The sequence below is a fragment of the Zea mays genome, chromosome 6 (assembly GCF_902167145.1).
Source record: "Zea mays cultivar B73 chromosome 6, Zm-B73-REFERENCE-NAM-5.0, whole genome shotgun sequence".
Taxonomy (NCBI): Eukaryota; Viridiplantae; Streptophyta; class Magnoliopsida; order Poales; family Poaceae; genus Zea; species Zea mays.
This window is the reverse complement of record NC_050101.1, coordinates 124,860,758-124,873,440: the sequence shown is the minus strand read 5'-3', so window position 1 is coordinate 124,873,440 and position 12,683 is coordinate 124,860,758. Positions and strand designations below refer to the sequence as shown.

At 47.1% G+C, this 12,683-nt stretch overlaps 1 protein-coding gene across 1 annotated transcript; it reads left to right on the top strand.

Moving 5' to 3' along the window:
- The first annotated feature begins 590 nt into the window (after window positions 1-590).
- On the top strand, window positions 591-2,342 carry LOC103629946 (protein ALTERED XYLOGLUCAN 4). The gene is made up of 2 exons (XM_008651047.4): window positions 591-880; window positions 986-2,342. The coding sequence occupies exons 1-2, from the start codon at window positions 651-653 to the stop codon at window positions 2,118-2,120; spliced, it is 1,365 nt and encodes a 454-aa protein (XP_008649269.1). The 5' UTR covers window positions 591-650; the 3' UTR covers window positions 2,121-2,342.
- Window positions 2,343-12,683: the final 10,341 nt, after the last annotated feature.

Genomic DNA, 12,683 nt, shown 5'->3' with positions numbered 1-12,683 from the left:
AAAATACATGCTAGTTTCCATAATCTTGTATTGTCGTTACTCATCAAATCCAACTAAGGGTGTGTTTGGTTTGACTTTTGGCTTTGGCTTTTGCCCCCCTAAAAGCCAAAAGCCAACCAAAGGGCTGGATCCAGGAAGCAGCTTTTTCTAAAAGCTGACTTTCTCGCAGTGCAAATCTGAAAGCACCCCTGGACCTGCTTTTAGTGGCTTTCGGATGGAACTGTGAAAACATATATCGAAGAATTTTTAACGACTTTTAGTGATTTTCACTAAATAATTTTTAGCTTTTTAACAGCTTACAGCCTACAGCAGCTTTTTCCACAGCTCACAACCCACAGCAACTTTTTTCACAGCCACAGCCCAACCAAACAGACCCTAATAAACGTCTCGATGCTTTCGTAGTATACTGCTACATATTTAATTTCAGATCTTTGGAAAAGCTTATTTAATTTGAAGAAGGTCATACAACTTCATACCGTCACACCGACAGACCATTAACTTATCATAGCGATTACTTAATATGCTTAGGTCGTTTACTAAACATTAAACAATACCTTCCAAGGTTATATATGTACATGGAACGACGCAATGAAAGCTGTTAGCAAAAGTAGCCACCATCCTGCTTGTGCCAGTTACTTGTGAGAGAAGAGATGGGAGGAGCGTACCTGCAGCCACCGGATCCACACAGCCACAGCCACAAGGCGTCGAGCAAAAAACCTGGCTGTTTCCTGTCCAAAACTACCTGCGCTTGGCTCGCCTGTGGTTTCCTCTCCTTGGCTCTGCTCCACCTCCTCTGCTGCTCCCCCGCCGGCAGTCAACGAGCGGCGCTCTCTCCTCTGCTCCAGTACATCAACAACACGTACTCCTTCGTTTCAACAGTGTAAGTGAGATCCTAGATCTTCATGTCCATGTTCATGCTCGTGTGGTGTGGTGTCTAAATTACTAGTTCTGTACGTTGCGCGATGTGTCTGTCACTTTTTTGCAGTCCAGGTCCTGGTCCTCCGGTGGAAGTGGAAGAGGAAGAGAGGAGCAGCTGCAACTACGCGGTAGGGAAGTGGGTGTGGGCGCCGGGCCACGCGCGGCGGTACAACGCGACCGAGTGCAACGTGAAGGAGAGCCACGACTGCATCCGCAACGGGCGTCCCGACACGGGGTACCTCGACTGGCGGTGGCAGCCTGCCGACGGGTGCCCGCTGCCGGCGTTCGACGCGGCGGCGTTCCTCTCGGCCGTGCGCGGCAAGCACGTGGCCTTCGTCGGCGACTCCATGGCGCGGAACCAGGCGCAGTCCCTCATCTGCCTCCTCAGCGCCGCGTTCCCGTACCGCCTGCTGTACCGGGACTCCGGCCCGGGCCCGCGCAAGCACAACTTCTGGCGGTACGCGTTCCCGGCGTACGACGTCAAGGTGTCCTTCTACTGGACGCCGTTCCTGCTCAGGGCCACGGGCAAGTCGGAGGACGAGAGCGTCAGGGACAACCACGTGCACCTCGACGCGCTCGGCGACCGGTGGGCGGCCGACGCCGACACGATCGACGTGGCGGTGCTCGCCGCCGCGCACTGGCTGCTCAACGGGGCCATCTACTACAACGGCAGCCGGATGGTGGGCGCCCACGGGTACCCGGAGCTCAACGTCACCGGCGTCGGCTACGCGTGGCCGCTGCGCGTGGCGTACCGGGCGGCGGTGGACCGGCTGAGCGCCGCCGGCGGCCGCCCGCGGACCGTGGTGCTGGCCACGTTCTCGCCGTCCCACTTCGAGGGCAAACCGACCAACGACCCCACGGCGTGCGCCAAGACGGAGCCGTACAAGGACGGGGAGAGCGACATGGAGTGGATGTACAGGGAGGTGCGGGACGTCGTCTACGACGAGGCGAACGCCGCGAGGGCGAGGGCGACGAGCGGTAACGGCAGCAGCGCCAGCGCGACGAGGGTCGAGGTGCTCGACGTGTCGAAGCTGGCGTCCATGCGGCCGGACGGTCACCCTGGCCTGTACATGCACGACCACCCGTTCGCCAACGGTGCGCCGCCGGAGGGGATGTACTCCGACTGCCTCCACTTCTGTCTGCCCGGCCCGGTCGACACCTTCAACGAGATACTGTTGCAGATCCTGAGGAAGAGGCGGTGAAAATACAGACAGTGAATCTGTCTGGACTGTCAGCTTGCTTGTTTTTTTTTATCGTGGACGTGGAGGCAACAAGTTTTGGTCTGATCGTTCATTCAAATTATTGTGTTAAATTATGTACTATACTTGTACACTCTCCATATATTACGTGCGAGGTGATTTAATGACTGTATCATCTTTGCACGTTTATCTAATTTGGAGCAGCCTGCCCGAGATTGACTGCTATGAGTTGACCTTCACCATTGACTTTAGTGATTCCCAGACTGACAACTTGAGATTCTTTGCAAACCTTGCTGCACGGATAGGGGATGGGGATCGACTGCATTTGTATGAATTGACTTCAAGATTTACATGTATCAGGGAAGAAGCTCTCTGATTAATAACTTGTTGTCAAGATCCTATTACTCTTTTTTGTATGAGTTTTTCCTTGTGGTTTCTCATACAAGGTTATGTCATCGCGTCCAAATCTCCCCACATGGGTATTTGGAGGGTGATACCGTGACATAAAATTCACTCTTTTCTTGTGTGAGTTCGCTATTTGTAGTTTATCATATAATGTTTTTGATAAGACAATGTCAATACAAAGTTATATGTTTACCATCTAATATATATTTCCCCATCGGGTTTCTAGAAGATGATATATAACTCATATTGATCATATAGTCAATGTATTTCTAGACTAAGGCTTAGGTTTATTTTAAAAGATCTAATAACCTTGTTGACTGTATATAATGGTGTTTCTCCTTGTTTCTCCCCACATGATATAGTGGTATTAATGTGTTTTTCTCATAGGAGTTTTAAAGATTTATAAGGATGCATGACAGATGAAGAGTTCACCGTACAAGGAGCTAATTGATTAAGAGAAAGTGTTAAGATTAATTAATAATAATTAATTAGGAATTAATTCTGAAGATTTGTTTTTCTCTTTTCTCTATGAGATATGACTTTTTTTTAAAAAAAACAATATGGACAATTGTGATTATATATACCTCTCTCTAGCATTTGTGATTTTACCCCTCTTTAGCATTGCAATTGTGATTTTACCCCTCGATTTTCAACTTTGTGATTTTACCCCTATGTTTCGAAAACGAAGCTGCTGTTTGTCCCCCCTCTTAACATCATTAGTGAAAATTAGAATTAATGATTAAAAATTAAGAAAACAAGGGGTAAAATCACAATAGCATGTGAGAGAAACGCATAATCATAATTAAACCTAAAAATAATGTTGATTTTTTAAGGTTAATTGTGATTATACCCTTCTCCCACCTTAAAATTGTGATTTTACCTCTTCTTTTTTAAATTTTAATCATTAATTTTGATTTTAACTAATTGTATTAAGGGAGAGTGGCAAACAGTGGCTTTGCTTTCAAAACAGAGGGGTAAAATCACAAAGTTAGAAAACGAGGTGTAAATTTATAATTGCAAGGTCAGAGAAAGATATAATCACAATTGTCCCTTGTCATCTTACCCCTCTGTTTCGAAAACGAAGATCATTAGTGAAAATCAGAATTAATGATTAAAAAATTAAAAAGAGAGGGGTAAAATCACAATTGCAAGGGGAGAGCTGAGAGAAACGTATAAGCACAATTAATCCTAAAAATAATGTTGAAATTTTAGGGTTAATTATGATTGTACCCTTCTCTCGTCTTGGAATTGTGATTTTTCCTCTTATTTTTTATTTGTTTAATCATTAATTTTGATTTTCACTTGCGGTGTTAAGGGGAGAGGCAAATGATGGCTTAATTTTTAAAACAGATGGGTAAAATCACAAAGTTGAAAAACAAGAGATAAAATTACAATTGCAAGGTTAGAGAAGAGTATAATTACAATTGTCGTAACAAAAGGTGTATCATTGTTTTATAATGGGATGTACATGAATTGAGACAGTTCGCGCATGGCGTGTAGGACAAGATGTTTCTCAACCGCTTGCTCGTACGAGATCACACGATCATTAAGTTCTCGTAAACTTGTCATATGAAGAGCATATGTCCAGGTCTTTATTAAATCACTCTAAATTATAATTTATTATTTAGAGAGCTATTTGAATAAAATTAGTTCTCTGTATCTTTTTTATTCTCTAAGAGCAAAGGCTCTTGACATTGTTCCTAATGTAGAGGAATATGTACTTGGTTCAAAGATACCTTCCAATAGCCTCTTTAATTGGATTTCTAAATATAAACATCTTCTATTATACATTTATTGCTAGTCAAAGATGGAGAATCGAGATGGTCCTCTAGTGTGTTTGGTTGGATTTATAAGAGGCACTACCGGAATCAGAGCCTTTGCCGAGTGCCGGACGCTTTGCCGAGTGCCTTTTCTCGGGCACTCGGCAAAGACGGCTTTGCCGAGAGCCGCACTCGGCAAAGCTTGGCTCTCGGTAACGAGCGTCTTTACCGAGCGTAGGACACTCGGTACAGGTCCACACTCGGCAAATCCATGTTTGCCGAGTGTCAAACACTCGGCAAATGGGGCTCTCGGCAAAGGGCCGTCAGCGGCCGTCCCAAAGCTGACGGCCGTCAGTCTTTGCCGAGTGCCAACAGTCGGCTCTCGGCAAAGATGCTTCTTTGCCGAGTGCCGCGCATCTGGCACTCGGCAAAGGATGATTTACCGAGTGTCTTATCCAGACACTCGGCAAAGTATATTTTTATTTTTTTGATTTTGTCTCCCAAACTTTTTGTGTTATGTTCCTACACTATGTAGACCTACATGTATCATTTGTGGACAATTATAACATAGTTTTCAATCGTTAGTAGATTTAGTTCGTTTTTTGAAATTCTTCGGAAAATTCAAATTTGAACTGCAGGTCACTCGAAACTTGGAAAACCGTGCATGCAAAAATGATATTCATGTTACTTATCATAAGTTACGACCGATTTCAGAAGCGTACCGGAAACTTCGAGCAACATGCTCACTAAACATGGCCGTGAACTTGGCATCCACATGTTTAAAAATTGTATAAAACACAAACAAAGTCAGAAAATCATGAAACTTGTCCCCGTGTCATGATATCATATGTATAGGCTATGATAAAAATTTTAGAGTATTTGGAGAAAGTTGTGAGACACTATCTGTAGAAACCTTCTAGATTCACATTGAAACTCTATGATTTCATGTGTAGTCCTCTTAGGTTTCTACACATAGTGTCTCACAACTTTCTCCAAACATTCTAAAATTTTTATCACAGCCTGTACATATGATATCATGACACGTGGACAAGTTTCATGATTTTCTGACTTTGTTTGTGTTTTATACAATTTTTAAACATGTGGATGCCAAGTTCACGGCCATGTTTAGTGAGCATGTTGCTCGAAGTTTCCGGTCCGCTCCTGGAATCGGTCGTAACTTATGCTAAGTAACATGAATATCATTTTTGCATGCACGGTTTTCCAAGTTTCGAGTGACCTGCAGTTCAAATCTAAATTTTCCGAAGAAATTCAAATAAACGAACTAAATCTACTAACGATTGAATACTCTGTTAAAATTGTCCACAAATGATACATGTAGGTCTACATAGTGTAGGAACATACCACAAAAATTTTGAGAGACAAAATCAAAAAAATAAAAATATACTTTGCCGAGTGTCTAATGGTTGACACTCGGCAAAGTATGCTTTGCCGAGTGCCAGATGGTTGACACTCGGCAAAGATGTGTAAGTTCATCTTTGCCGAGTGTCAGATGGCAGACGCTCGGCAAAGGATCCTTTGCCGAGTGCCACCGATCTGGCACTCGGCAAAGTTTATTTTAAAAATTTAAAAAAAACTTTGCCGAGTGCCAGATCACGGGCACTCGGCAAAGTAGGCGAATATACTTCGCCCGCACCCTTCTTCCTCCTTTCTTTCTCTGCTCTCGCTAACTCGCGCCGCCGCCGCCTCCCTGCGCTACCGCCGCCGCCCCGCACCGTCGCCGGCTCGCCGCCCCACCGCGCCGCGCCCTCGCCGGACGCCCGCGCCCGCCCTCGCCGGCCCTCGCCAGCCGCGGCCGCCCGCGCCCGCCTTCGCCGTCGCCGGCCCTCGCCAGCCACGGTCGCCTGCGCCCGCCCTCGCCGGCCCTCGCCGGCCCTCGCCCGCCTTCGCCGTCGCCGGCCCTCGCCGGCCCTCGCCAGCCGCGGTCGCCCGCGCCCGTCGCGCCCGTGCCCTCGCTCGCCGCCGCGCCGCCGCGACGCCGTCGCGCCCGTGCCCTCGCTCGCCCACGCCGCGCGCGCTCACGCTCGCCCACGCTCGCCCGCGCCCACGCTCGCCCGCGCTCGCGCCCACACTCTCCCGCGCCCACGCTTGCCCGTGCTCGCGCCCACGCCGCCGCGCTCGCCCCGCCCAGGCCCGCGCTCGTCGTGTCGTGCCCGCCGTGCCCGCCCTCGCGCTCGCCGCAGTCGCGCCCGCCGTGCCCTCGCCCGCCAGGCGCCTCGCCCGCGACCCGTCGTCTCGACCGTGCCGAAACCTCTAAGGTGATTACTTGATTTATGTTATACGTGTATGATTTATATGAAATGATTAGTTTTAGTATTGTGGATTGCCGGCCATCGTGCCGTTGAATTATGCGTGGATGTCAGCCATCGTGCTGATAGTTTTATTTGCAGGATTTTGAAACCTCCCCGTGCAGGGGAGGTGCTGCCGAAATTTTCTGTTGCTAGGCTTTTGTATTAACAGACTTGTGTTTCTTTTTTACAGAGAAGATACTTGTCTTCCTAGCCGCTGCGGGTCTCCCTGCACCGCGTCCCGTCGCCACTGCACCGACCCGCCACAGCCCCACCAGCCTGACTCCACCGCCACCCTAGGTATAACCTCTACATCCGCATCATGGTCGTAGATCACCTAACCCAGTTAGGCGTCTCCCGTTCGAAAGTGATACGGTGTAGATATGCAGATCTTTGCATATCTACAAATGTATCAGTTTCGAATTGTCCACGTTTTTTGGACAGCCTGCGGTTGCGTAGATGGTGTTAGTTTCCATGCTCTACTCCGGTCCGAGAAAGAGTTTCGGCTTCACCTCCCTGTTGTTCTCCGGACAGTACACTCTCCCTGCCAGGACGTGTATCCGGAGAACAGCGGGGAGGTGCTGCCGAAATTCTATCTCGGATCGGAGTAGAGCATGGAAACTAACTCCATCTACGCAACCGCGGGTGGGATTAGGACCTATACTCACCTATTAGAAGGTAGGAACGTAGTGTACATGCATTACATGTCTATATTAAACTATACTCGGTTATATATGTTAGAGGATGGAGGACCGTGAGTGGATGTACACGGGCCGCGTTCGACGTAATGATGTCACCCCAGAATGGATTAGGAAGACCGATGCTTTCGTGGAACGGGCATATGGCGAAGCTGCTAAAGGAGCTAGCCTAGTCCCTTGTCCGTGCAGCAAATGTGACAACCGGAAAAGAAAACCAAAGAAGGCCATGGTAGAACATATTTGGAAGAATGGATTTACGCCGGACTATACTCGGTGGATCTTCCATGGTGAAGCGCATCGCACGAGAGAGGAGGTGGTGAGACAACGCGTCGAGGATTACGATGCTGATGCCGGGGTAGCGGACATGTTGAACGACTATCACGAGGCACAGTTCGCCGAAGGACGTACGGAGGACGAGCCAGAGGCGACCGCAAAGGCATTCTACGACATGTTTGACGCGGCACAGAAACCCCTTCACGGCAAGACAAAGGTTTCTCAACTGGATGCCATTGGGCGTATAATGGCGTTCAAGTCGCAGTATAGCATGAGTCGAGACGCCTTCGATGGTTTGTTGACAGTTATTGGCAGCCTGCTTCCGGAGGATCACGTTCTGCCAAAGAGCATGTACGAGGCACAGAAACTCCTTCGTGCACTCAAGATGACGTATGAGCAGATACATGCTTGTCCGAAGGGCTGCGTCCTATTTAGGAAAGAACACACTGAGGCAAAGTACTGTCCGAAGTGTAAATCGTCTAGGTTCATGGAGGTAGACTCTGGTGATGGACAGAAGAGGCAGCTCGACATCCCCGTGACAATCCTACGCCACCTTCCGTTCATACCGAGGATCCAGCGTCTATACATGACAGAGGAATCCGCGAAACAGATGACATGGCACAAAAAAGGCAAACGATACAATCCTGACAAGATGGTTCACGCATCCGATGGTGAAGCATGGACCCACTTTGATGCCATTCACCATGAGAAAGCCAAAGAGGCTCGACATGTTCGTGTTGCGCTGGCCACAGATGGGTTCAATCCCTATGGAATGACCGCTGCCCCATACACATGTTGGCCCGTGTTCGTTATCCCCATCAATCTCCCCCCCGGCGTATGCTTTCAAAGACAGAACATATTCGTGTCGTTGATAATTCCTGGACACCCGGGGAATAAAATGGGCGTGTACATGGAGCCTTTGATTGATGAATTGGTCCGTGCTTGGGAGGAAGGGGTATGGACGTACGACCGAGCTACGAAGACAAACTTCAAAATGCATGTTTGGTACCAGTACTCCATGCATGACTTTCCGGCGTATGGGCTATTTTGCGCCTGGTGTGTTCACGGTAAGTTCCCATGCCCAGTTTGCAAGGAAGCTCTTAGGTTCATTTGGTTGAAGAAGGGTGGCAAATATTCGTCATTCGATAAACATCGACAATTTCTCCCTCCTGACCATGCATTCCGACAAGACATCAAGAACTTTACGAAAGGTGTCGTGGTGACAGACCGCCCACCTGCAATGATGACTGGTGCCGAAGTTCGCGAACAGATAGATGATCTCGTGGCCAACCCAGAAGGTGGTTTTGTGGGATATGGTGAGCAACATATGTGGACACATAAGTCGGGCTTGACTCGGCTCCCCTATTATGATGACCTGGTCCTTCCACACAACATTGACGTGATGCACACTGAAAAGAATGTCGCCGAGGCACTTTGGGCGACAATTATGGAGATTCCTGATAAGTCAAAGGATAACGTAAAGGCAAGAGTGGATCTGGCAGAGTTATGTGATAGACCAAACCAAGAGATGAAGCCGCCTAGTGGTGGTAAGACATGGAGAAGGCCTAAGGCCGATTTCGTCCTGAGCAGGGCCCAGAGGAAGGAAGTACTACAGTGGATCAAGATGTTAATGTTCCCTGATGGGTATGCAGCTAACCTTAGTAGGGGGGTGAACTTATCTACTCTGCGAGTCTTAGGGATGAAGAGTCATGACTTCCACATATGGATTGAACGAATTCTTCCGGCGATGGTTCGAGGCTATGTCCCTGAGCATGTCTGGCTAGCGCTTGCAGAGTTGAGCTATTTCTTCCGCCAGCTTTGTGCAAAAGAGTTAGCTCGGACCATGATTGCAGACTTGGAAAGGATGGCACCCGTGTTACTGTGTAAGCTGGAGAAGATCTTTCCACCCGGCTTCTTCAATCCGATGCAGCATTTGATTATTCATCTCCCATATGAGGCACGAATGGGGGGGCCCGTGCAGGGACGTTGGTGCTATCCAATCGAGAGATGTCTAAAGAGTATCCGAAAGAAATGTAGAAATAAATGCAAAATCGAGGCTTCCATTGCAGAGGCATACATACTGGAGGAGGTGTCAAACTTCACAACAACTTACTATGGTGACAAACTGCCGAGCGTGCATAATCCACCCCCTCGTTACAATGATGGCGGCAATGAATCGAACCTCAGCATTTTTCGAGGGCAACTCGGAAGCGCGAGTGGTTCGACCACCAAGACCCTGAGACATGAAGAGTGGCGCCATATCATGCTATATGTATTGACCAACCTTGAAGAGGTGACGCCATACATGGAGCAATTTCTTCATGAATTCTGGCGTCGATCAAGGGACCCAACTCCACAGGAATATGATACCCTTCTTAGAAAGGGTGCGGGAAATGGATTGCCCGATTTCATTTCCTGGTTTAAACATAAGGTACGTGCTTATCGTAACATTAGGGCGAAATATTACAGACTCAGCTAGATGATGAGAGGAGGCAACGTGAGGAGCTGGAGAAGAGGATGGCGGAGATGTTCGCGTACATGCAGAGCCTTGGCGCCGCACAGGGTCATGCTCCACCACCTCCGTTGTTCCCTGCAACTGACCCTGCTGAGTTCACTACTCCTGTGAGTATCAAAATTTTAGTACTGCATGATATATATTCATATGTTCTCACACATACAATCTACTCTCTATGCAGGGTCAATCGGCGGCGTCGAACAACCCTCATGCTTCGTCCAGCCCTTCGCCGAACCAGTCCAGATGCCCACCTCGTTGATGATCCAGACTTGGTCTTGTGAGTGTTGGTGATGTTTGGCTAGACTTGGTCTTGTGAGATACTTGGTGATGTTAGTGATGATCCAGACTTATATCTGTTTTGTGATGATCCAAACTTATATTTGTGAGTGTTGGTGATGTTAGTTATACTTGGTCTTGTGAGATACTTAATGAGACTTATGTGCTGTGAAACCTGATTTATGTGGTGATATTTGTGATATATATGGTGTTGATGATAAATGTGTTGATTCTGTGATGCGAATGATATATAATGTGATGTGAATGATATATATCTTTTGTTTGTTTGGATGGAACAGCAAAAACAAATAAAAAAGGGACATCCTGGTCACTTTGCCGAGTGTAACACTCGGCAAAGGTCGCTTTGCCGAGTGCTATGACCATGGCACTCGGCAAAGAAGGAAACCTGGGAACCGGTAAAGCCATCTTTGCCGAGTGCTGACCATGGCACTCGGCAAAGAAGGAAACCTGGGAACCGGCAAAGATGTCTTTGCCGAGTGCCGTTGCCAAGGCACTTGGCAAAGGGACTGGCAAAGGGGCCCACTGGAGGGTTCTTTGCCGAGTGCCAGTCCACCAGACACTCGGCAAAGAAACCTCCTTTGCCGAGTGCCTACTAGGGCTCTCGGCACAGAGACTGGCTGTGGGGTCCACTAGACCAGTCTTTGCCGAGTGTCGCCGTTGGCACTCGGTAAAGGATCCGTCACCGTCACTTGGCGCCGTGACGGTGACTTTTCTTTGCCGAGTGCCAAATGGCACTCGGCAAAGTCTTTGCCGAGTGCCCGACAAAAAGTACTCGGCAAAGAAGCTGTTGCCGATGTACAGTTCGCCGAGCGTTCTTTGCCGAGTGTTACACTCGGCAAAGGCTTTGCCGAGTGTAAAATAGCCTTTGCCGTGTGTTTAGAACACACGGCAAAGAAGCTGATTCCGGTAGTGAGGATAGAAGTGGGCGACCATATTTTCTATAGTATTTAGATGAGAGTCACGCGTAGACGAAGTGAACATCGGAGCAATTTTCGGTGGCGGCGTAATCCCAAATAAAACGAGGGGATGGTGTCGTCCCCGCCTTATTTTATTTTGACCTCAAACCAAACACGTAGTAAAGTGCACATAAGATATAGAGAACATACGATTTTTACTCCAATGAATACCCAAATTATGATATATCATAAATTTTAGAAATACTTTTAGAGATGCCCTAACATATTTTATACATCTTGTGCACGCTCTAAAGAGTCAATCCCGCTTTATGTCTTTACGTAGCGAGAAATTTAGAATATAAGATAACAATATTTAAAGATCTAATTAAAACTATTGGAGAATATCTTTTTACTGAAACCCTATTAAAAAATGATACAAAGAGCCCCTTGCAATTCCTCTAATCTGTCTAAAATGAAACACCCAATTCACTAGGCGCGGGTGCCAAAGAAATGAACTTCCTCTTTCAATAGACACCCAAATAACTTTGTTTTAACTATTTTGCTACTACTTATGTTCAGCTTCCTAACAGATTTAAGCAGGAGCTATATCAAAAATAACGTTTCTGTTTCTATAGTATTTTACCAGTTGAACTGCTTCTTGGAACGAACTAAATCTAGTCAATAATCAGAAGTTATTTTTCATCGACTTATTAGGTAAGCTACCTTTTCAACAAGCATTATAAGCTACGCTAAACAGAGCCTATATACCATACGTATTCTTTACTAGCACAATGTAGTGTAATCTTCTTTACACGTACCTCAGAGTAACTTGCTCGAGGTTGATTACTAAAATTTGGAGACTGGCTTCTTGAGATTCTTGGAAGACTTGATTACAATTACTTAATTAGCTCGACGGGTCGTCGGTCGAGGGATCATGGATCTCAGTTTCTCTGAATACATATTCTTTCCGCGCATAGATCTCCATGCATCACATCGTTCAACTAGCATTTAATTTTGTCATAGATTCCAGTGAAGTAAGGACACTCTAGTCTTCTAGACTCTGATCTTCTGCAGGGTGCCGTTTTTGACCTGGGATGTACAGTGTACTTAAATCCAATTTCAGCCATGACATGATGAGCCACGCACATGTTAACCCATGATATTCCTCCAAATCACCACGCGCAGGGTAATTAAATGATATAAAATCTACGAAATGTAGGCTACAAATCATGCAATTAATGTAGAGCTAGAGCAGTGAACCAAGCTTAACATACTGGTTAATTTCCCTTGCAGTGGAAATCGCTAGCATACCTTGGTTTGGGTCAACTCAATATAACTGCTCATATGCCTTATCTGTACTATACTTAAAGCACCAGTTTCAACGGTCGTCTCACGTCATCTTTTTAAAATAACCCC